Here is a 26,023-nt window from a genome sequence, read left to right on the forward strand (position 1 = left end):
AAATGAGATTGTGTTTTTCTATATTAGGTTTTTACATGCTGTTTCTTTAACAGAACAATGATCAAAGAAAACAAGCTTCCGAACGTGAAAAACTACATTAACTTAGGTGGAAACTGAGACATACTGTACATCAGAGGGTAAATTAAAAGGGGGAAATGCAACAAAATAAAACTCAACGGTATTCTAAGGCAGTCTGTGAGGCACTACTCTAGTAAACATCTATACAGTTTTTAGAGTATGAAATTGCTCATAACTCAACACTGCAGACACACTTAAAAATAAATCAGAAATGTGCCTGGCAGGATACGTGTCTAATCAGTTATACTGCAGATTGAAAAAGCTGAGTTGAGTCTCCAGTAAAGTTATATATCATGAGAAGTGAGATATCAAGGCACTTTATTTAAGAGTTTCTAAGGTCAGGAGAAAAGTGTCCTCACAGCTGCTTCACACCCCTGGTTTGAGCTTCTCTCAAAAGTCCTCCTAAAACCCTGCCTGCCAATTGCCAGCCAGTAAGCGGATAACAGTCAACTCGAATAACTGTGAGCTCTGCACTTTGTAATGGTGATGCGGATTTGAAGTCACATGAATTTCCAGTTTAAATTGCTGGTTAATAGAATGCCTCTTCAGATTATATGGATGGCAGAACTGGATATACATAGCCAGTGGCATTGAACACAAGCTCAAACAAAAAATAAAACAAAGGAGGTTGCATTCAGGGATGATTTTAATACATATTGTATAATAAATTTGAAAATGGGGGATAACACAGGTGTCTTTGAGCTTCCATTTCTGGAAGTACCCACTCTTTGAAGTTATACAAGTTTAAGGTTATACCATTAAAATTTCTATTATTTCCTTTGATTTAAGGTCTACACATTCCTACTGACATCCATTCATTTTTCAATTATTATATTTCTGTTTCCGGACATTATTGAAATATAAACATAGTGAATCAACATAAAATATGTTGATAAATCTTTTTCGTAATTTCTTCAGGTCCATTAACATTAAAACACATTGTGATTTGCTTGTCCTCATTCAGTTTCTTTTAAAAAGATTTCATTTTCAGTGTCTGCACAGTCTCCAAGCCTTTCACTGTGCTTCCTTTGCTATTTCCACAAGGTTCAAATAGCAAAGGTAAGATATGTTCTACAGTGTATGCACTCTCTGTGAAAATGTGGGGGCTTTATGAGTGTGTGATGTAGTTTTTCTGGACATGTTTATGAAACAAGAACTTGACAATGTACATAGAACACCATAAAAAATTATCAAATTCCAAACAAGTCCTTATCCAACCATTCTTTTCAAAAGGACTTGTAAGACTAATCTTGCAAGAAGACACCTGTTGAAACACCCAGCATTAAACAATTACTCGTACAGTCTAAAACTGTTACCCAAGACAACATTGAATGGTTGTAAGAGTCTGCTGCAAGGAGCACTTTGAAACCACAGAACAATATGAAATTGAAAAGCAAGTATGTTTTGAATGTCAACCCCTGAGCCACAACCCGACTCTGAGCCAGCAATCGTATGTGAGTCACTGTCACTGTTTGGTTTACGGAGTCCTTCTGAGCTCCTATGATGTACATATCCTTTCGTAGAAGCTTGCTTAGTCCCAAAAACCAGCTCATCTCATAGAGTTAGTGGTTAGCAAAGGTTTCAGTTCTTTTTCATCGCCTTTGGAACAACTCTTCAGTCATCAAACATCCACAGGAAGAGCCAGTACAGATGAATTCCTGTTGAAGACTCTATTATCTTCATTATCAAAAATAAATCATCCATTTCTCTCACTCTCTCACATAGCCTAACACACTTAACAGGGCTCATCCATCCATATACAGCCAGGCTTCCCCTAGGATATGTCCCAGACTGACTGGTGTGCCGCACATGGATTAACCCTCAGCAGCCAGCTTCCAAACGTCATCAACATTATACAACAACTCCACAGAGACTCTGGAATGTTCAAACTCAATTCAGGGACATGTACTCAAATAACATGTTAAAATTCATACATAACAAAATTCTTGCAAGTTTTTCATCATCATTCTTAAAACCTACAAATCTACACTGGTATTAAGACTGCAGGCTGAGTACTGATGTACTGTAAAAGCACAGGAGACAAATAACTTCTGCTGTGCTATCTAAGCGCTCTACAGTCCGTTTCCACTACACACTCATCCACCTGACTGCTCATATACCCAGGATGTTGATCCTGTGGAATGTTCAGTTGCCCACAGAGACAATCAAATAAGCACTTTTTCACCAGTGGACGTTCCACAGGAGGCAATCAGACACTTAAAGCAGGTGTTTCCAATTTACACTCCAGCATGAGGAGACTGCACCAAGCTTCAGACTTCACCATCACATTACCACACAACTGTTCAAACACCATTTTTGTGTGAAATTGGAGTGAAAATTGGACATGTAACCATGACGGACCACCAAGGAACACATATCCCGCTACCATCACCAAATGTGGAGAATGCCTTTCCGCTTGCCAAACAGTGACAGACCACCCAAACTTGCATGCAAGATCAGGTGATATGCTGGCTCAGGGTCACAGTTTGTGAACAGTTTGAAACAATGAATGATAACAACCTACCTATCATCGATGACCAAAATTCTAACACATTCTGTGATCATCTAAGGCAGTTGTGGAAGACAATTGTGCTTTACTGCAAGAGATGCCAAGAAAGATACAGTAATTGGTGCTCTAACTTTTCTTTGTATTCTGCTGTGTGTCCACACTTGCACTCTGTTATGGACTAGAGTCCAGGATGTAATCATGCCTCGTGCCTGAGGCTTCTTGGATAGGCTCGTGGTCGCCACCACCCTTACTATGAATTTGTTTATTTCTGGTAAAAGATGCTTGGTCTTAGAGAAAAAGAAACATGTGTTATGCCATGATCTAGGGTCCTTTCTCAAGGTCACTGAGGACACTCCGGGGCTCTTTGGACCCCAAGAACATGTGTTATCCAGTAGCACTTCTGCCCATAAGCACCTCCCCCTTGTAATTTTCCAGAAAATGCTTAGAGAAGGAGTCATTTGAAAGAGCTTTTTTTTTTTTCAAATTTTCAAAAGAAGCTTAGAGGTGCACCTGGAGAAAGACTAACTTATTTCCTTTTCAGACATTCAAACTTAGATTTTGAACATGGAAGTAATATAATATGATAAGCAAAACAGTGAAACTATGACAGCACTAATTCTTCCTTGAGGTATGCAGTATGGTGTGAAAGTTTGTGTTACTTTCATTTTTAAGGGTATTTTCATCTTCAGAAAATGTATACAGTATATGTATCATTTTACTGTGTTTTTAAGAATTTTAGTCAATGCCAAAAAATGAAATGCTTATAAAAAGTTTTATTATATTTGAAATTGCCTGTTATTTGCAGACATTTTTGTTTAAAAGCTTCTTTAAAACCATTTACTTCAGCTCAGTACTTTACATCGCTGGCTGATTAAATAAATTATAATCTTTGTACTATTCCTTTTACAGATGAACACATTAGATTGGCAGTCCGTGCATACCGTTATACTTTAATCAGCACAAGCGGCACCTTTTAAAATGGCATAACTGCAAATAATGAAGTAAAATAGAAAATAAAAACTGCATTTTGATGTGTTTACATCTATGGAGCACCATTTTAGGACCATGCAGCAATTAACCAGCAATATCAATTTAGTAAAGATTTACTAATGCAATTTCCATTAGATGTTGTTTGTTTTCCAGACAACTATCCTTTTATGTCTCAAAGTGTCTAGGGCTTAAAAGGAAAGTCTAGAACATGGTGGCCCAGGATGATTAAGGCAATACAAGGTTCTATCCCAGGGTGAGAATGAGTTAATGAGTCACACATGTGGGAAGATGATATAATAGGATGTGATACTCCCCCTGTGTATTTTATGAGCCATGGGTTTGTCCTTGGAGTATTACATGTTTGAGCTCATTATACCATAATGCAGATTTCCACTATTTCAATGTCTTATTTGGAGAATATAGAATGTTCCATGTAGACTTCCTAATTTATTGGCACTCCTTCAAGTGTTCTATTTTGCAAGCTTTGTTAAAATTATTTAATGCTTTTCCCCCCACATTTTGTGCTAAACTCCTAATGGGCATGAGCAAATGAGCTCATTTCTATTTAGCTGCGAGGTATCCAATAGTTTCTATCAGGAATATTGTTTTAATTAAAAGTGAGTGTATGCAGTATTTCTGCCCAAATTTAGAAACTGTTTGCACCTCCCTCTAATATAAATAATATATTTAAGAGCCTGAGAAAATCTCATTCTTAACTTCATAATTAGTCAAGAAACTAGCAATGCAATTCAGGTCTGAAATATCCAGGAAATCTCATTGGGTTCTATTCAATCCTACTCCGTTGGCCACCTGAGCAAGGCCCTTAGCCCCAACTGCTCGAGGGGCGCTGTATAAATAGCTGACCCTGCACTCTGACCCCAAGCTTCTCTCTCCCCATCTGTGTGTCTCATGGAGAGCAAGCTGGGGTATGCGAAAAGACAAATTCCTAATGCAAGAAATTGTATATGGCCAATAAAGTGATCTTATCTTATCTATTCAGAAATAATCAGGCTATAGGATATGAAGTAACTTTATCCTGCACTTTGCTGTGATGTTTATGTTCACACTATAACAAATCCCGCTCAGACTAAATACTTATAGGAATAGTACTCTGTAGTCAGGAAAAGAACCATAACAAGGTTTCATTGTACTGTACCTATCCATTTCTAATTGAGGGTTCATACGTTTGTGTTAATATTGCTAACCAGAGATTAAGTTCCAAAACTAAGTAATTTTGCTTCCTTATCCAGGAAAAATAATACAGATGCCTTTCTTGGAATAGGGTTCTAATCCGCCAGCCATATCACTTTGCAACTCACAACTGGCAAACCACTGAAGCTAAGCAGGTGTGAGCCTGGTCAGTACCTGGATGAAAGACCACCTGGGAAAATCTAAGGTTGTTGCTGGAAGAGGTGTTAATGGGGCCAGCAGGAGGAGCTCACTCTGCGGTCTATGTGGGTCCTAATGCCCCAGTATAGTGACAGGGACACTTTACTGTAAACATGTGCCATCCTTCAGATGAGACGTAAAACCAAGGTCCTGACTCTCTGTGGTCATTAAAAATTCCATGGCGTTTCTTGAAAACAATAGGGGTGTAACGCCGGCATCCTGGCCAAATTTCCCATTGGCCCTTACCAATCATGGCCTCCTAATTATCCCCATCTATGAATTGGGTTCATTACTCTGCTCTCCTCCCCACTGATAGCTGATGTGTGGTGAGCGTTCTGGTGCACTATGGCTGCCGTCGCATCATCCAGGTGGATGCTGCACATTAGTGGTGGTGGAGGGGCGTCCACATTACCTGTAAAACATAGTGTAAGTAGTGTAGTGTAAATAAGTGTAAGCAATTATTAATTATTATATTATTAATTATTTAGTGTTTTGTTATTTGCCTCTTCTGTTGTGTTTAGAACACTTACCGCATTTTTAAATTAATTTATCAACTATATTCTGAATTTCCTAACAAATGTGGTATTAGTTCTCCAGTTTACTTTTACCTCAATAAATTGGAGTTTAATAACAAAATTAGCACTGCAGACTAGCCCTTTAATGTTGTAGTTTGAACAGGCATACATTCCAATTGTTTCTGTAATTAGAGATACTGTACACTCTGTTGTCATGAACACTTAACTCTATAATTTGAATACCAAAGCAAGACTGAAAAGACCTTTGAACCTTTCTAGTGTAAATCTTTTCAACAAATATTCAATATTTAGTAAAATTTTAAAAGGTGGGATTAATGTCATATAATCGTAACCTGAAAATGATATGCATATAAAGACAAAATTCCTGAATGATAAAGTGTCTCTTGCTTTGTGTTTCATCATTGTGTTGATCATGAATAACAAAGAATGTCCAAGGAATACCAAGGAATGTCCAAGTATACTAAGTATAGGAACATTATAATACAGTAGGATAGTAAGGAGTAAGGAGAGTAAATGATCTGTCACCAAATCAGTTCTGAAACATAGTGTAGACACTAATTTCTGAAACTCTCAAACTAAGAGGGATCATTCTAATGTTAATATCAAGACCACCACACCAGTGATGTCTCCTGTCACTAAATCAATAGTGTATTTTACTTTTCAGAGGGAGAAAATGCAGAATAAAATCAAAGACCCCTGAAACAAATTAAATTCTAGCAGTTATACAATGAACATAATTAGATTATAGACATAGATTATATACGATCATTTTAACATTATTGAAACCTTCAACATAATTCCAAGAATTTCTAAACATTAAAGGTAATGTCAGGCATGCTTGCAAAACAATTCACAAGAAATGGAAAGGAGACTCCAGATACAGGAGAAAAAATGCAGATTCTGTCCTGTCTGTAGAACCTTAGACCAATTATTTATCCTTGTACAGATATTTGAAGATGAATGGGAGTTTGCCACCCCTGTGTACACGTTTTCTGGTCTTGGAGAAGGCTTAAAACCATGTGCCCTGGGTTTTTTTGTGGGAGGTGCTACGGGAGTGTGGGATGCGGGAGCTGCTATCTCGTGCTATCTGCATCCTGTATTTACTTAGTTGTGTCAATATTTTCGGCATTACGTCAAGCCCACTCTAGGTGGGTGTCGGGCTCTGCAAAGGCTGCATCTTGTCTCCTCTCCAGGTCATGATCAAGCTGAGGTTTGGACTGTATCTAGTTAGGGGACCTCTGTTGTTTGCAGGTGATGTTGTCCTCTGTGCCTCCGGTACAAACTGGAGAGGTTCACAGCGGAGTGTGACGCTGTCAGGATGAGGCTCAGCACTTCCAAATCTGAAGTCATGCTTCCCTCATAGAAAAGGGTGGATTGCTCTTTTCAGGTGAAGGGGGAACAGCTATACCTCAAGGTCTTGTTCACGAGTGAGAGTACAGGGGATCATGAGACTGACAAGCAGATTGGTGCTGCAGATATAGAGCAGTACAGGTGATAGATGAACTTGAATCCCACAAAGTCGACCAACAACTTCATCTGAGTGGATACACTGCAACCCCTATTTGTAGAACATTCAAAGTCTTCTTGTAGTTTCAGTATGGTAGAAAATACCTGCTTTCTCTATGTGGATTTGGTGAATTATTGTCCGTCCTGTATACAGTATGCCATCTCTGTGTTTCTGCTGTTAGGATCTGTCAGCTTGTGGCTCATTGAACCCAAAAGGAACAGTACATTTGGAGCTCCCAGAAAAAAAAAACAACCAATATAAAAACTGGTGTTTCTAGACCAATTATATATCTTTTTATAATTAAGACAACCCTTTTTCAGGAGCAACCTTACTCTTGGAAAATAATACTTAAAAAATAACATCTCTTGCAAGCATGTCCAGAAGTCACAAATACTGATTGTTAGCATCTCAGTCAACAAATTTGTATAGCAGGTAAGCCTGATTAATAAGGAAAATGCTAAGTCATTGATGTGGCATAGCTTTTTGATTCTTAACACTAGCATTACTATTTGTAAATCCTCCCAGAATGTGGGAGCTAATTTCTGTAGCACAACATACTGTAAGCCTAGAAGCTGAATAAACAAGTATTCATATTTTAATTAATTCACTCTACATTTTAGGTCATAGAATAAAGTCAAAGAATTTAGCAGTGGCATGATCAGCAATTAAGTACAGTATAAATCATCACTATTAATGAACAACAAATGGAGGGTTCCAATATTTGTGACTGCAAATTTCTGATATATACTGTATATACAGTATATATCAATACAAAAAAAACCTAGTGATGATCACAGTTGCTTTGGTAGCTTCTATTTTAAGTATTTTATTGTCTTATTTAAATTTTTAAATAGATCTTCTTTATTTATAAGTGCTAAGTAGTAGCGGGGTTTACATTATTACTAAAAAGAAGTCATTACTTTGATGTTTTGGTAATCTGTGCCAGGAAATGCACTGCTATGCTGTTCTGCTTAGAGGATCTGGTAATGCAAATCACACGATTAATATTAATGTACTGAAAGGCATGAAAACAAACATGAGTTATAATTAAACACAAAGCTAAAGCTTATTAGGTTACAATTTAGGAGTGTATACAAACATATATATGGGTCTATATGATAAGGCAGTAGTGTAGACTAGTGAGTTGGGCTCTAGACTCATGACTGGCTGGTTGAGGGATTAAAGTACAGGTGGAACACTGCTTTGTACCCTAATGCAGAATATTTCACACCGAATATTTCAATATATTGCTCAACTGATGGGTTATACATGTAGATTGCTTTGGATAAACTTATCCTGATAAACAGTAAATGATACAAACACAGATTTGTGTTAATGCTAAATGAGGAAAGGTTCATTTTATTTCTTGCAGTTTCTTTAATTTTTTTAAACAAAGGTTTGTTTTCTTGCAAGGTTTTTTAAAGCACTGCTTTAGAAGCAGCTGGCCCTGCCTTATAATGTAAGTCTGCCTCATACATTAGAGAGAAAAATGTGTGAAATGAACACACTATGTCACAAACTTGTCATTGTGGAGAAAAGCTTCCATTGAGTGCTGGACCAGGCTTGATACGGTACTGTATGTCAATGTATAAACTTTACCATTCATTTGCTTTATAAAATCAAACCTCGTGAGCAACTATCAACTTGCTGTTTCCTGTTATAAAACATCTAACTTTATAGATGTTTCATTACTTCTGTGAACAACATGATCCACAGTAGCTTCAAAACATTTCTTCTACCTGGAGGTATTTTCAGAATCCAGAAACATGATGCTCATCTGGTTTCTCCTCTCTGCTGGAGGGCTTGTCCCCATTGAAGACAACAAAATTAAAGATAGTAAGTCTCGGCTTCTGTGGCTCCACCTGCTTAAGTTCACTGGAAGGTGTTGTAAGGTTTTCTTTAGACTGTGAATACCAAAAAGAAATTAATTGTCAAACAGACTATAAAAACTAAGGATCATTTTTAGGAGATGGGATGAACAATCAAGGTCACAATACTGTATGTATTACAATACACAATATTATATCATGTTGTACTATGACAAATCAATCACAACACTGATAGAAGACTCAGTTCTGCTTCATTGAAATGCATAAATGTGTTTTATGAATGTGTCCTAGAATTAATTTCAAAATCTATTACTTTGATTACCACAACATACTGTAATACATCACTTAAACCTGACTTTCAGGAAAAAACAAAATGCCAACAAGAGTTCCTGGAATATCGGAGTTAACTTAATTAACTGATTGAACATATTTCTGGAAAATAAAAAAATACTGAATAAGTAAGATACATAAACAACTGTCAGGATCTCCGCAGTTCCAAAATATGGGACCAGAAGGGCTTGGGTGAGATACAAGAGGGTATTTCTTTCTACTGTGTAAAGGAGTGAATGAGCTATTGAAAATGTAGTTCTCTATTTTTTATAATGACAGGTCAGAAACATTCTTACTATATAGATTTAATAGAGTGCAACTCACTGTAAAGAGAAATTGTTTTTAGAAATTTGGTATAAGTAAAAATAAACAATAATCATTCAAACACTGGTTAACTGTTACCCAATTTAAATGCAAGTACAGCATATCCTGTTCTAGCCAGAATTTCATTTAGTAAAAGTATATTACTTATGTTAATCTGGTTCAAAACCATTTGAACACTGTTTTTAAAGATGTGGCAGAAGAATTTTTATGACAGAGGAGACCAACAACAGCATTGTGATTATCAACCATATGGCACACAATGTGCTCCTACTGTAGAGCATAAAATATGCTTTCCGAAATCTCACTTGTACAGTATAGAACTTTTAACTTGCATATTCAGCCTTGTGAATACAGTATGTAAAAACAGAGGACTTTATACAGACTTTCTTCCACATACTGTATGAAGTAATTTGTTGCTCCTAAAGAAAACATTCTAATGACTTTGTAAGGATAAGGTGAGAGCTGAAGGCTGAAGGCTGAAAATAATGAACACTGACCTCTAGAATATCTTGAAAGGTACAACTTATAAATGACATACTGTATCACATTAAATTACATGGAAAGACTTTTAAAAATATATTGCCTGATAAAGGCAATACAGCCAAATAAAGGTATTGTCTACCTTTATGCTATCAACAGTTCAGTGTTCTCAATTAACATGGTATAGTATACTGTATGATTTCATTTAGAGGACATCGACACTTTCCTTTTTTCTCTTGTCACTTGTTTGTTGAACCAGTATTATCCATACAAAAGATGATTAGTAAACCAAGAGCATACAAAAGAAAACCTACCTTTGAAAAATACGTGGCATACAAGATGAATATGGGGATGCATATCATTGAAGACAATGTCAGAAGCACTATCAAAGTTTTTCCCCACCAAGGATAAGGTGTTGAACCAAACCCTGTATTCTCCAACAGGTCAAACGCTAAAGTGGACTGTCAGAAAAAAAAAAATATCATCAATCTCTTGTAGAACTGTTTCTATTTCACGTCATAAGAACTTTTTAAACTAATGAAATACAACAAGACAATGGAAAATCTTCTTAATGATGTTTCTAAATTAATACTAGAATAAATGCCTCATGTACATGTGTAGCATTTGCTAAAACTATTACCAAATAAAACTAGCAAAACTAGAATGGTATCATGTGAATTCAGATTAGTTTTTTTTTCTTCAAAAATACAGGAAATCAAGATTATAGGATTTAACATTAACTGTCAAGACGATTGTGTGTCTCACTCAGGCTTAAATAACCAGCTATTTAAACTCAAAATGTGAAAACATCTTGGAATCTGTTTTGTCTATCAGTTCTGTTGACTTCACTAAGTACTGTAGATCATGCCAACATTAAAAAACATTTTGCTTTGAATGTGAGTACAAAAGATAATAATTATTTATAGCGTAATTGTTTCCAGTTCAGATGAATGCAACTGAAGAGTAAATGCCCCATTATTAATAGTCCAAATGGAACAATAAAGTGAATTCTTTAACTCTATCTTACTGTACATCTGTTTGATAGTATAAAACTTTAAATTCTTTACCAAGATACTGTATATAAATGGTTGTCATATTTGAATATGAACCACCAGGGTTTAAATGAAAGTAATATTGCAGTTTTTGGGTTATGACAATCATAATATATGTCATACAATACTAAGAAAAATTTTGTGAACCCACAACATTCAGTAAACTTGGTTTAATCAAAAGTCTTAAAATGTATTTTTATATTTTCCAGTACAGGCTTATAAAAACCAATTTAATGTTTTTGAAACACAATGGTGTATGAAGCAGAAAAAATGAATAACTCAGATCAGTGTATGTCAAATAATATTTGAACCTCTAAATTACTAATTTTCTGCACTAATTAAGCACGTCATGCCACAGTCAAATGTGATTTAAAAAAAACATTGTAGTTCATTCTCATTAGTCTGGAGAGGGTTACAGAACCATTTTTAAACATTTAGGGCTCCATCCAACCACTCTCAGAAAGAGGGAATATTTTCAAGAATATCCCCATGACAACAATGACTCTAACCAGGACTCGTCATCCTTAAAAAGCAACCAGGGAAATCATACAGGAAATCAATAAGAATCAGACAGTAACATCTATGGATCTGCAGGTCTTTCTCAAAACAGCTAATGTCAATGTTTGTGCTTCAGCCATGAGGAAAAGAATGAAGAGAGTACCGTAGTTTTCAAAAGAGAATAGCCAAGAAGAAAACATTACTCTCTACAAAGAACACTGCCATCTGTCTCAAGTTCACCAAAGAACGCCTGCATCCACAAAAATAGTGGAAGAATGTTCTCAGAATAGACATGCCAAATGCTATCTATTTGTCAGCTGAAAGTAGGTAATGCAGCAAACTAATAATCCTGAACAAACAAGGCAGATCTACAACTAAATGGCTTAAAAAGAAAACCATTTCCATTTTGGATTGGACATGTCATAGCCTAAACCCTACTGAGATGTTATGGCAGGACCTGAAGCAAGCATTTCATGCAAGGAAAAACTTAAATGTCATTGTGGTTGAGGCCCAAACTCTGGGACTCTTTAAGATCCAACTGGATGAAACTTTAGATTTACTTACTAACTAAACTGTCAAATAGTTTCTAATACAGTATAATCTTACTTATGTTCCTTGTGACAATTTATCACCATTACTCGATAAATAGTCATGTATTTATCAAGCAGAAAAAATAAGCCTAAAGACTTCTATAAACAGCACAAATTCATTTACCTTTACAAAAGCAATTTGAGCCACACTTGATAAAGTCAGTGATTCTTAGTCAACACCTTTTTCAGGTATACAGATTATATGGCATGCATAACATCCTTTTCTTCACTGTAACTGTGTTGTATCAACTAATAGTAAAAAACAAAAACTTTAATAAAAAAGGCAACAAAGTGGAGCACTCACAACACAGATAATCGGGGTAATAAACAGCCAGCAGTACTTTATCACAGGGAACGGGCGAAATCCAATCATGTCCCTAATGTTGTCGTAGAAACGATCTGCACCTGTAGAAAAGTTAGAAAAGGTTTTTGTTTTATATTAAATCAAAAGATTTAATATGTATGACAAACATTTGCCTTACCAGGAATAGGTGGTTTTCTGAGAGTGGACAGATGTACACAAAATATTATCTAGGAAATCAGGTGGCTAAACATCAATTTATTCATTTCTTTTGCGGCCACTGTGGGAGCTTTGTTTCAAGAAGCCATTTTTCATATTTTTATATTCAGGGAGCAGTTTTTGCAGGACAGACTAACATTGGCAAGCAATCAAATTTAAACAATATTAAATTCCTGATTTTTAAAGTTTTTGAAGCATAGAGAAGTCATCAGTGGAAGTAATGTTTTACAGTATTTGCATTGCACCAATATCCAGATACTAATCGTAAGCCATTATTACATACTAGTTGTACTAATCGATTATTAGACAAACTATGGAGAAGAGAGAAAATAAAGTACAGTAATCCCTTGTAAGAGGACCCGGGGAAGGGTCATCTCTAACAGGTATTTCCGAAATGAAACACTGAAAATGCTAGAGATTGACCTTAGCAAGATGGCGAACAACGAGACACAGCTGAGACGCATCAGGAACCGGAATATAAGTGTCCCAGAGGGAGTGAATGGGGCGGAAGCCGGTAAGGTGAATGCGTTTCGGAGGAAAAGCGTGGAAAGAGGTGGATGTTAAGGATCGGGCTAACGAACGACTGCAAGGAGAAAAGGTTTATGATTTTGGATTACGGACACTGGTTTAGGATACATCGCGGATTGTCTTTATTACGAACTTTTGGAACTCGGAACGAATCAGGACTAAGGGAACAGATTACGGACTGTATTCGGAAGGCAGGTGTTGGAAGAAACGCCACGGATCGGAGGACAGTAAAGTGTGGTGTAAGTACGACCTTCGTTTACATAAACTATCCCCCGGAGACACCACAATTGGTGGAGGATGCGGGCAACTCCCGCTCGGGTTTGAGAATCGAAGAGAGCAAGTTTTTTTTTGTGTGTGTGTGCGGGTTTCGCTTTGCGCGTGTGAAGAAACGCTATGGAAGAATTACTACAGCAGTTGTCCCAGGCCACCCTCGCCCAATTCCAGGCATTACAAGGACAACGAGAAGCTAACGAAGCGCAACTGGAGGCGAACCAAATCCAAAAAGAAACCAACGAACGAATTATAGAGGGAGAACCCATCGAGGCCTTATTGGACTCGGGCAGTGCGGTGACCCTGGTGACCCCTACAATACTTCCGGGAGGACTAGAGATTCCAAGAACAAAGGGAATACCTATTACTTGCATTCACGGGGACACCAAAGACTATCCGACGGTCGAATTGAGCATCTCTACAGAACAGGGGACCTACCGCTCAACGGTAGGAGTAGTTGAGCAGTTGCCATACCCTGTCATACTGGGACGAGACTGTCCCCATTTCCTCCAGATTTGGAACACGATCCAATCAGCTAGGCCAAGACCCATCCCCTGGCCGGAAGACAGTGGTGATGGCCCTGCCGACGACCCTGATGAGACGGACCCACAAGAAAGCGGAACTGAACTTGGAGCTGAGTTTGGAAATATGGAACTACCAAACTGAGAACCCCCAGAACGTCGGGGTTAGTTTGGGACAGCCCAACTAGAAGATGGGAACTTGAGACATGCGTGGGGACATGTCAGGAAAATTGATGGGGAGTGGTGTACTGATCCTAACACCGTGAGTTACCCATATTTTATGACAAAGAATAATCTCCTTTATCAAGTGCAGCAGAAGGGACAGGAAGAAGTGGAACAACTCCTTATTCCCCGACCTTACCAGATGAAACTCCTCAACTTGGCCCATAGCCACCTCCTGGGTGGGCACCTGGGGGTAAAGAAGACATCCGAGAGACTCCTCTCTAGGTTCTTTTGGCTAGGAATCTATAAGGCCATCGAGAAGTACTGTCGGGAATGCCCCGAGTGTCAGAAAAGTGCGCCACAACCTTATTATAGGAACCCTTTGATTCCCCTCCCAATTATTGAAACCCCCTTCGAACGGATTGGGATGGATTTGGTGGGGCCCCTGATCAGAACCACCAAGGGTCACCAATACATTCTAGTAATAGTAGATTATGCTACCAGGTACCCCGAAGCCATTCCGTTGAGAGCTGCCACCGCCAAAAACATAGCTAGAGAGCTAGTACAACTGTTTGCTCGAGTCGGAATTCCTAAAGAGATCCTAACTGATCAAGGAACACCTTTTATGTCCAAAGTCATGCGAGACTTATGTAAGCTGCTGGGTATACAGCAGATCCGAACCTCTGTTTATCACCCTCAAACTGATGGTCTAGTAGAACGTTTTAATAAGACCCTGAAAAGCATGCTTAGGAAGACGATGCAAAAGGATGGAAAAAATTGGGATCAGCTGCTTCCGTATCTCATGTTTGCGGTTCGAGAAGTACCGCAGGCTTCGACTGGATTCTCCCCCTTTGAATTATTATACTCTCGGAAACCACGGGGCCTATTGGACGTGGTCAAAGAATCGTGGGAACATCAACCTTCCCCTTTACAAACTATCATTGAGCATGTGGAACAGATGAGAGAAAGAATAAAGGTTATTGTTCCCTTAGTAAAAGAAAACCTGGAGAAAGCCCAGGCTCAACAACAACAAATTTATAATAGGGGAGCAGTTGCGAGGGAATTTCAGATTGGGGACAGAGTACTGGTGCTAGTTCCAACCCCAGAGTGTAAATTCTTGGCATCCTGGCAGGGACCTTATGAAGTGGTGGAAAAGGTGGGGCCAGTCAACTATAAGGTCAAGCAACATGACAGAAGACGGCAGCATCAAATCTACCACGTCAATTTGCTGAAAAAATGGCATGGCACCGAAGTTCTGCTCACCCACTTTTCCCCAGACCCACTGGAAGAAGAAACGGGTGCGGTAGCCGTGGGAGACCTGGCTCCGGCACAAAAACAGGAACTACAAGAATTCCTGTCCCAAAACAAAGATGTTTTTTCCCGGACACCTGGTCGAACCCACCTTATACAACATAAGATCGTCACGGAACCGGGGAAAAAGGTAAGGCTACCCCCGTATCGAGTACCAGAAGCTAAAAAGAAACTGATTAAAGAAGAGGTGGGTAAAATGCTGAAGATGGGAATAATCGAGGAATCCCATAGTGAGTGGGCTAGCCCGATAGTTCTGATCCCCAAGCCAGATGGAACTATCCGATTTTGCAACAACTTCAAAAGGTTAAATGAGATCTCGCGGTTTGATGCATACCCCATGCCCCGTATAGATGAACTAATCGAGCGATTAGGTAACGCTCGATACATCAGCACCCTTGATCTTACAAAGGGATATTGGCAAGTGCCGCTGGCCAAAGAAGATAAAGCCAAAACCGCTTTTGCCACACCTGAAGGACTATATCAATATAGGGTCCTACCCTTCGGTTTGCATGGCGCGCCCGCAACATTCCAAAGATTGATGGACCGAATTCTGAGACCGTATCGGGATTTTGCAGCCGCCTACTTGGATGACGTTGTAATCCATAGCATGACCTGGGAACAACATCTATATCACCTGGAAGCAGTGACTGGAGCGTTGCGAGCAGCAGGATTAACGGCCAACCCAAATAAATGTTGTCTGGGGGCTAGGGAAGCCAATTACCTGGGTTATACGATCGGGAGAGGATTGATCATGCCCCAAGATCAGAAGGTACAATTAATCAAGAACTGGCCCAAACCAGCTACCAAGAAGCAAATTCGAACGTTTGTGGGACTAGCAAGTTACTATCGGCGTTTCATCCCAGGGTTTGCAGCCATGGCCGCCCCTCTACACGATCTGACGAAGATGAGCTGTCCGGAGAAAATAAAATGGACCGACGTGGAAGAGAGGGCTTTCCAAGACTTAAAAGCAGCTCTCACTTCTCAACCCGTCTTACAGGTACCAGACTTCAGTAAGCCTTTCATGGTACAAACTGATGCTTCAGACACTGGGATTGGAGCCATACTGTCACAGGAGATTGAAGGACTAGAGCATCCTATTCTCTATATCAGCCGTAAGTTGAATCCGGACGAAAAACACTATTCCACGATAGAGAAAGAATGTCTAGCAATCAAATGGGCCCTAGACTATTTGAAATATTATTTATTGGGAAGACGATTTATATTATACACAGATCATGCGCCGTTAACATGGATGTTGCAAAATATGGATAAAAACGTAAAAACTCGGTTTTACGTCCTTCGGATGAGACGTAAAACCGAGGTCCTGACTCTCTGTGGTCATTAAAAATCCCAGGGTGCTTCTCGAAAAGAGTAGGGGTGTAACCCCGGTGTCCTGGCCAAATTTCCAATTGGCCCTTACCAATCATGGCCTCCTAATAATCCCCTTCTATGAATTGGCTACATTACTCTGCTCTCCTCCCCACTGATAGCTGATGTGTGGTGAGCGTTCTGGCGCACTATGGCTGCCGTCGCATCATCCAGGTGGATGCTGCACATTGGTGGTGGTGGAGGGGAGTCCCCATTACCTGTAAAGCGCTTTGAGTGGAGTGTCCAGAAAAGCGCTATATAAGTGTAAGCAATTATTATTATTATTATTATTATTAAAAACGATCGAATTACGCGATGGGGTCTTAGTCTGCAAAGATTTCAATTTCAGACGGTCTATAGACCCGGAAGGAAACAAGGAAATGTAGACGCCCTCTCCCGAATGCACTGTTTGTTTTTTTCTAGATCGCCCGAGGTCGGGGCTGATCTCAGGGGGAGGGAATGTAAGAGGACCCGGGGAAGGGTCATCTCTAACAGGTATTTCCGAAATGGAACACTGAAAATGCTAGAGATTGACCTTAGCAAGATGGCGAACAACGAGACACAGCTGAGACGCATCAGGAACCGGAATATAAGTGGCCCAGAGGGAGTGAACGGGGCGGAAGCCGGTAAGGTGAATGCGTTTCGGAGGAAAAGAGTGGAAAGAGGTGGATGTTAAGGATCGGGCTAACGAACGACTGCAAGGAGAAAAGGTTTATGATTTTGGATTACGGACACTGGTTTAGGATACATCGCGGATTGTCTTTATTACGAACTTTTGGAACTCGGAACGAATCAGGACTAAGGGAACGGATTACGGACTGTATTCGGAAGGCAGGTGTTGGAAGAAACGCCACGGATCGGAGGACAGTAAAGTGTGGTGTAAGTACGACCTTCGTTTACATAAACTATCCCCCGGAGACACCACACCCTCTTCATGCAAACTTACTTTGTTCCTTGAAAACTTCTTTAAAGGTGAAAACTCATATAAATGAAATTAAATTTCCATTACAGTGGTGTAGCAGTTAGACATGTGTTCTCACAGCCCTTGGGTCCTGGGCTCCTTTCTGGAGTGAGGCATCTTCTGGGTGAAGTTAGAATGTTTTCCTCATGCAATATGCAAGTGGGTTTCTGGCATTCAGCTGAAGTCTGAGGTTACTAGCCCTCAGAAAAATAAACAAATCTATCACTGAATTTGTGCTGTGTACAGAGCAAATTATATCACCTTCAACTTAAGGAAATAACCATGAACAAACTCTGTTTGATTCCTACCCTCACATATATATGGAAATTAAGAAAAAGGCTATCGACTACGGATGCCACATGTCTGTTGAAAAAACAGTTTTTAGTGTAGCATTTTTATATCCACATAGCACACTTTACCATTACATTCCCACATAATTTCAATGTGTTTGTCTTTGCCATTTGTCTGCCTGCTTAACCAGCTCAGACTTGCTCACCATAGAGTGGCATTATTTGTTACGATTATTTTTTATGAGAAAATATCAATTCCTTATTTTCTCATCTTCCCTACAGTGAGGTATCTGCAAAAGAAATCTGCAGGTGTTTTTGTTCTGGTGTAAAATTTAATTCCATGAGTGACAATTAAAATCAGAAGAAAGGATTGCTGTCATAAAAGAAGTATTTTTGCTTAAAAAATCTTCTAGAAACCATATTAGAAAATCTATGTGTAGGGGGTCTCTCATATCTGGACCTGGGTCATATGAATATCAAACTGTGAGCAGGATTCTCCAAGTGGCAGCACACAATTGTCTGAGTGCTGCCAGAGGGAGCGTGGGATTAGTGGTTCATTGCCTCTCTTCCATCCATGATATCTTTTTTTACAGGAAAAAAAAAGATAAGTTCATGAAAAAAACATTATGTTAGAATGTAAGATAATGCTTTACCGTAGATCCACCCCACACAGATGGTTTCAAAACAAGCAATGAACAGCAGACTCTTCCCACTTGGACCATACGAGTCAATCAACTGGAAGATGTAAATTCCTCCCTGATTGAAACAAGATGACAACAAGTCAAAATGAATCTTTAAGGAAAAGTTCACAAATCTGCCTCTGGTCATGGCTCTTGTTTCTTCAGTTACAGTACATCATACTCCACATTATCTGACCAATGTGAGATGTACAGAAATACTTTAGAGCAGCAGTTCACAGCCTTTTTTAACCAAGGAGCACTCACTAAGGTCTCCTTCCTTAGGGTCCATAGTTAACGAAAACAACTTCATCGTTAACCTTACTTAAGGACAGGTCTGCATTGCTCCAGGTTTTGGTGTCTGTCCATAGAAATGGGGGCTGAGAAACATAGCTTTAGGATAGACATTTTTCTTTGTCCAAATATACCATATCAGTGGGTCCTGTGATGTTTTTAAAACATTGGCTATGGCGGCTCATGCTATGATGCATCACGAGGCTACAGTGAGGACCTGTTTCCTTACCTCTGTGACAAGCAGAAGTCCGAGCAAGAAGCACACCACAGCAATGAGAAGGATTAGAATCTCCCGACGTCCCTTTCTGCGGAGGACCCGGGGGTGCATGTCAATGATGGCAGTGGCTAGGCTCTCCACGCAGACAAACTGCACACAGGCACAATAACAGCATGAAGATAGCCTGCCAAACAGTACGAACACTATGCCAGTCTCCTTACAGTGCAATAAACTAAGCAGCGTACATGGTGAGGAGAAGGCATTTTAAATCTCATCTATGAAGAGCAGTCCACTAAAGTTAAGATATTTATTGGAAAAAAAACATTTTATATTGTTACAAGAATGTGATTTTTCATTTGCTTAAGTGCTGCAAATGTTGGATTCGTTTGCATTTAATTTATGTTATGGGTTTTGTAGCAAAACTATTATAACTGCATTAGAATTGAAATTTTATGTTGGTACAGTATATACTGTAGCTTGAATGTTATATCTCTATATATTGTTCTTTATATAGACATGAAACCAAATGATCAGAGAAAAAATGTTGAAACCAAAACTTCCATGTTTTTCAACTATGCTAACTTTACCCAAAGAAGGAACAAATGACCCCCGATCCAGTTCTAATTACTACTTTTCAACATTTTACATACTCACCTGACTGTCAAGACCCAAGAATATGATCATGAGGAAGAAAAGCACAGCCCAAAGCTGAGAAAAAGGCAACATGGTCACTGCTTTCGGATAGGCTATAAAGGCCAGCCCTGGACCTGAATGAGAAGAGAGCAATGCTTTTATGTCATTCACAAATACGAGATAAACAATACCTTCTGCTGTACTATTGTATTGCTCAGTGATGTAACCTGATTAATTACTGAATTTTACATTATTCTATATCCCTGGATCTCTTAAATATTTTACCAGTAGGAATGGGTTACATTCTACCTTAATTGGAGTATGGTATGTCTAAAAATGTATAAAAATTTCACTCAAACAGCACCTCTGTCACACTGCATGCTGGGATCTTTCTAGAAAACCTAAAGCACAGGAGGACAACTTTGTAGTGCGGTGGTAACATTTCTTTTTCAGGGACACATAGTTAAGGAATAATCTAATGTTTCTTTTCAGTTTCACAACATTCAGCTTATAAAAGAATGAAAAGGTGTCAGTTGAAGTGCACACAGCAACAATGCAAGCATTTTATAAGAAAGCACTAAGAGAGTCTACAATGCCTACAAGTAGCCCAATAGGAGTGGCTATTAACCCCACTGGATGCGGGCAGCTTGGCAATATTTCAGAATTACATAATTACAGTGCCTTGCGAAAGTATTCGGCCCCCTTGAACTTTTCAACCTTTTGCCACATTTCAGGCTTCAAACATAAAGATATAAATTTTTTATTTTATGTGAAGAATCACCAACAAGTGGGACACAATTGTGAAGTGGAACGAAATCTATTGGACTAATAAAAAAATGAAAAGTGGGGCGTGCAAAATTATTCGGCCCCTTTACTTTCAGTGCAGCAAACTCACTCCAGAAGTTCAGCGAGGATCTCTGAATGATCCAATGTTGTCCTAAATGACTGATGGTGATAAATAGAATCCACCTGTGTGTAATCAAGTCTCTGTATAAATGCACCTGCTCTGTGATAGTCTCAAGGTTCTGTTGAAAGCGCAGCGAGCATCATGAAGACCAAGGAACACACCAGGCAGGTCCGTAATACTGTTGTGGAGAAGTTTAAAGCCGGATTTGGATACAAAAAGATTTCCCAAGCTTCAAACATCCCAAGGAGCACTGTGCAAGCGATCATCTTGAAATGGAAGGAGTATCAGACCACTGCAAATCTACCAAGACCTGGCCGTCCCTCTAAACTTTCAGCTCAGACAAGGAGAAGACTGATCAGAGATGCAGCCAAGAGGCCCATGATCACTCTGGATGAACTGCAGAGAACTACAGCTGAGGTGGGAGAGTCTGTCCATAGGACAACAATCAGTCTTACACTGCACAAATCTGGCCTTTATGGAAGAGTGGCAAGAAGAAAGCCATTTCTCAAAGATATCCATAAAAAGTCTCGTCTAAAGTTTGCCACAAGCCACCTGGGAGACACCCCAAACATGTGGAAGAAGGTGCTCTGGTCAGATGAAACCAAAATCGAACTTTTTGGCCACAATGCAAAACGATATGTTTGGCGTAAAAGCAACACAGCTCATCACCCTCAACACACCATCCCCACTGTCAAACATGGTGGTGGCAGCATCATGGTTTGGGCCTGCTTTTCTTCAGCAGGGACAGGGAAGATGGTTAAAATTGAGGGGAAGATGGATGCAGCCAAATACAGGACCATTCTGGATGAAAACCTGTTGGAGTCTGCAAAAGACCTGAAACTGGGACGGAGATTTATCTTCCAACAAGACAATGATCCCAAACATACAGCAAAATCTACAAAGGAATGGTTCACAAATAAACGTATCCAGGTGTTTGAATGGCCAAGTCAAAGTCCAGACCTGAATCCAATCGAGAATCTGTGGAAAGAGCTGAAAACTGCTGTTCACAAACGCTCTCCATCCAACCTCACTGAGCTCGAGCTGTTTTGCAAGGAAGAATGGGCAAGAATTTCAGTCTCTCGATGTGCAAAACTGATAGAGACATACCCCAAGCGACTTGCAGCTGTAATCGCAGCAAAAGGTGGCTCTACAAAGTATTAACGCAAGGGGGCCGAATAATTTTGCACGCCCCACTTTTCATTTTTTTATTAGTTAAAAAAGTTTCAAAAATCCAATAGATTTCGTTCCACTTCACAATTGTGTCCCACTTGTTGGTGATTCTTCACATAAAATAAAAAATTTATATCTTTATGTTTGAAGCCTGAAATGTGGCAAAAGGTTGAAAAGTTCAAGGGGGCTGAATACTTTCGCAAGGCACTGTATCTACACAACCCAGACTAACGTTTGCCTATTCGAGAGGTAGATGGAAGTACTGGGTATACCTCTCAAGCATATAATAGAAAATCAGAGTTTCTGTCATTAGATTGAATCTTCATTGGTCTCACAAATTCTTTCAGTTCTACACAGTTGTGTATTCTTTCGGGCTGCTGTGTGACATTACACTGCAAATTCTCCTCATGCTATATTGTTTCCCTGTGTATTCTACTGTAGCTTTGTAAAACAAAAACTGTGGGAGGCTGTCTGTCGCTGAAAACCAATAGGGTGACATACTGTACACTAGAGCGTGAGACTGGCCTTACAATTAAATAATTTATTTTACCATTATTATTTACAGTATAAATTCAACATCAACAAATCACTAGCAGAATATATTTTCAAAATCCCAAATCCAAAACTCAGATAAACAATAACAGACTGCGATGTCCTTACTCTATGTCTGGCCAGTGCAAAATAGAGTATGAACAACCAGGAAAGACTGCTTGCTCGTTGTGAGATAGGATAGGTCAAGAAAACACTATACTGTAGTTCCTGCTAACCTGCCATGGTCAAAATTCCCTGAATCTCTCAGAAAAAAAAATTAAATCACTTCCCTGACTCAAATAAACTCTCTGTCCATGCAAGAGGATAAGCAAACAATAGAGCTGTTGGTACAATTGTTATCTACAGTACCAGTTACAGTCTAAGGTACAGTAGGTCCACACACTGCCCATTCTGGTCTTCAGTTCCAATACAAATAAAGAGGGTGAACTACACAGAGAACTGTTTAATCCAGATGGATGGATTTTCTATAAGGATGACTGATGGAACTGATGTTGTACTGTGCTATTTTATACGGTACCGTAGAGTATAGCTCTGAATTCTACTTAAGCATAATGTATTGTTCTGTCATATTGTTCTAATTTGTCCTTGTTCTCTGCTTTGGGTAACACCCATGTAATCGTAATGCTCATTATGAATGTGTTTTATTTTAAGTCAGTTATTTATAAAAATGAAGTTACTGTATGATGATCTCAGTCAGGGTGCATACCAGGAGACTACATCCTCCTTTAACATGGGTAGGAATTCCTGGAATACTTTCTGCACAGTTGGGTCTAGAATATTGGAAGAGTGTGTTGTACATCTTGCACTAATAATACGCTGTTTAAGAAACACTTTGCTAAACATAGTTTAATTTGTTGTATTGCTTTATTTTGAATGCATGGATCCAAGAAATGAGCTACTGTCATGGAAAGAACTTACCTGATTGAACAATCTCATCAATCGGCACACCTTGCTCATAAGCCATGAAACCCAGTACAGAGAAAACAGCAAAACCAGCAAATATACTAGTTCCACTGTTGAGGAGGCAGAGGGCCAGGCAGTCTCTGCAGGAAAGGAACATGTGGTACAAACTTAACCTCCAAGCAGAGGAATAGGGTCTAACTCACTGATAATTACTCCTAGTCCTAGACAGTAACCATGTCTTCTGGTTTTCATTACAGCATGGACACTCAATCACTTGATTTGAATCAGCTGTGTACCTAATTGGTCTATATTGCCACAGTTTAATGTCTTTACTGATTGAGGAGTATAAGTTAACAATAAAACTTTGTGGGCTGCAGCCCTCCAGGACCTGGAGCTAATATCACCGGTCTCATCAGACCCTATAAAAAGTAGAGGCATGCTTCAAATATATATACAGTATATCTCCAAGTCTCCTTTTGTGGCTGAACTACATTATTAGTACAAATGATGTTCAATAGCTTGTTTTTAAGATTCTAGACAATAGAATAATATTGAGACCTTAAATCTGAACCGGGTCTTATCAGCCATAGAGATATACATTAAAGCTACTTTAGTTGACATGATGGTATCAATATTTTTAACTCTATTAAAAAAATTACAGCTAACAGGGGCGAGATATACTGTAGATTTTTAGCAATAGTATTTTTCTGAAATGGATTAGTTTTATTTGATTTGTTCAGAGGTTTTGAGCTTTCTTTCTTTGGAAATCACTGAAATTCTGCAGTGTACTGTATATGCAATGACTGTGCCCTCCAAAATATCAAAGCAAAGTCAGAGCAAAGTCAAAGCTGTAATTTGTTGCTTATAGTTAGGAACTGTACAGTCATTTTATTTTTTTTTATTATGAGATTAATATAAATGACAAATACAACAGAATACATATTGTATTCTGGCTATTTTCCATGCATACAGTACAGTATATTGTAACAGAGACATAAATCCTGGAATAAATCCAAACAATTATATTTTAAATTAATGTATACTTTTAGTTATATTTTAGTTACTTTTACTTATACACATTATTTTACCTGCCTACCTGTAGCAGTTGTTATTATACTTGTTGTAGCTTCCAAGGGCTGTCAGAACCCCTTGGCACACAGCATAGGAGAAAAACACTTGTGTCCCAGCATCTCGCCACACCTTAGAAGACAACCGTTTTCATACAGAATGAACTGATGAACTGATGAGGAAATTTCAGTTTGCCATTGTGAATTGGTCTCTTGAGAATTTTCTCCATTGCTGATGTTTACAGATACTGTAAGTTTGCAGTTACTGTAGTTCCACTGGAGCTACAGTAGCTGCAAAATGACTCTCTGTACAGACCTCTGGACGTTTAATTCTTTTAAAATGTAAAGTGTTAATGAAAATCCTATGTATTCAATCTTAATCTATCTAGTTTTACTGAGTTTGAGCAATTTTACTTGTGAGTACTTACAAAATTACAATGGACATTTGAGGATTTATTCTGGACAAACTGAAGGCCAAATTTTTACAAGAAACTGTTTTTGTTCTTTGTTTTCTGATTTTGTGCATTCTGGTTTTGTCTTTTTCTTTTTGTAGAATTACAAAGATCAAGGAGAACTATCACCTGTTTTACCCAGTACATGAGGTTAAATTTCTGTGCTATGAAGTTTACTGTACTGTACAGTATGTGCTTTGGCTCAAGTCACTTGCTGCTGCTTGCAGATTAGCAGTACAACATCCAAATCCATCACCCCTTCTGAAAGGCACACTGTGCTTTGCATAAGTGTTTAGATCCTTGCTATGGTGTTCCATTTGTGAAAATACAAATGATGTAAATTATACAATTGTGTAACTTAATATTGTATTTAAAACCTACATGCTCAAACATGAAACTTCTAAGGGTAACATAAAAGTAAATGGTAAATCTCAGAAAAAATAATTGAATATATTTATTGCAAAAGTAGTAAGACCCATGAACTCAATGTTTGGTGGAAGTATAGTACAGTACCTTTGGCAGCAGTAACAGCTGCAAGTCTTTTAGGGTTAAGTCTCTACTAACTGCACAAAGGCTTGATGCAATTTTTGACAATTCTTCTTTGTATATTTGCTCAGGCTCCTTCAAGCTGGTTGGGGAACAGCTGTTTTCAATTCTTGCTATACTTTCTCAGTAGGATTCAAGTCAGGACTATAACTATTCAAGGACATTGACTATTTTATTCTTAAGCCACTCCAATATAGCTTTGGTCTTGTGCTTTAGCTTTTGGTACTGCTGAAAGGTGATTTTTTTTCCAGTTTTTGGTCTGAAGCTGATTTTTCTCATAGATTTGCCAGACATTTGCTCCATACTGTATATATCCCCATCACTTCTGACAAGCTTCCCAGATCCTGCTGATAAGAAGCAGCACTACTGTATAACATAACGTTGCTACCACCATGCTTGACAGCAGGGATGCAGTTATTTGAGTGACACTACAGTATGTAGGATTTGTCTCAAATGTCATGCTTTGAATTTAGATCAAACAGTTTTTGTCTTTTTCTTTGAATGTGTGGAGTAAACTGTGTGTATAATACAAATTAATTGCTCTATTAATGTGCAAGTAAGA

The 26,023-nt window shown here is 38.7% G+C and overlaps 1 protein-coding gene across 2 annotated transcripts in view; it reads right to left on the minus strand.

The window, feature by feature from the left end:
- Window positions 1-706: 706 nt before the first annotated feature.
- LOC148654569 (sodium- and chloride-dependent GABA transporter 2-like) overlaps window positions 707-26,023 on the minus strand; it is a 52,676-nt gene continuing 27,359 nt past the window's right edge. The window contains exons 9-17 of one of the 2 annotated variants that reach the window (XR_015941493.1): window positions 24,493-24,596; window positions 23,412-23,536; window positions 19,886-19,998; window positions 19,244-19,381; window positions 18,697-18,799; window positions 12,417-12,517; window positions 10,287-10,433; window positions 2,374-8,913; window positions 707-2,254 (exon numbers count right to left, since the gene is read on the minus strand). Coding sequence is in view for 1 of the 2 variants with exons in the window: in XM_088646985.1 (XP_088503111.1) it covers window positions 8,761-8,913; window positions 10,287-10,433; window positions 12,417-12,517; window positions 18,697-18,799; window positions 19,244-19,381; window positions 19,886-19,998; window positions 23,412-23,536; window positions 24,493-24,596 (984 nt within the window). In the remaining variant the exon portion in view is untranslated. Of the gene's footprint in view, window positions 8,914-10,286; window positions 10,434-12,416; window positions 12,518-18,696; window positions 18,800-19,243; window positions 19,382-19,885; window positions 19,999-23,411; window positions 23,537-24,492; window positions 24,597-26,023 lie in introns of both variants that reach the window. The other variant, XM_088646985.1, reaches the window with a different exon arrangement.

The sequence above is a fragment of the Lepisosteus platostomus genome, chromosome 9 (assembly GCF_059453375.1).
Source record: "Lepisosteus platostomus isolate fLepPlt1 chromosome 9, fLepPlt1.hap1, whole genome shotgun sequence".
In the NCBI taxonomy this organism is placed as follows: domain Eukaryota; kingdom Metazoa; phylum Chordata; class Actinopteri; order Semionotiformes; family Lepisosteidae; genus Lepisosteus; species Lepisosteus platostomus.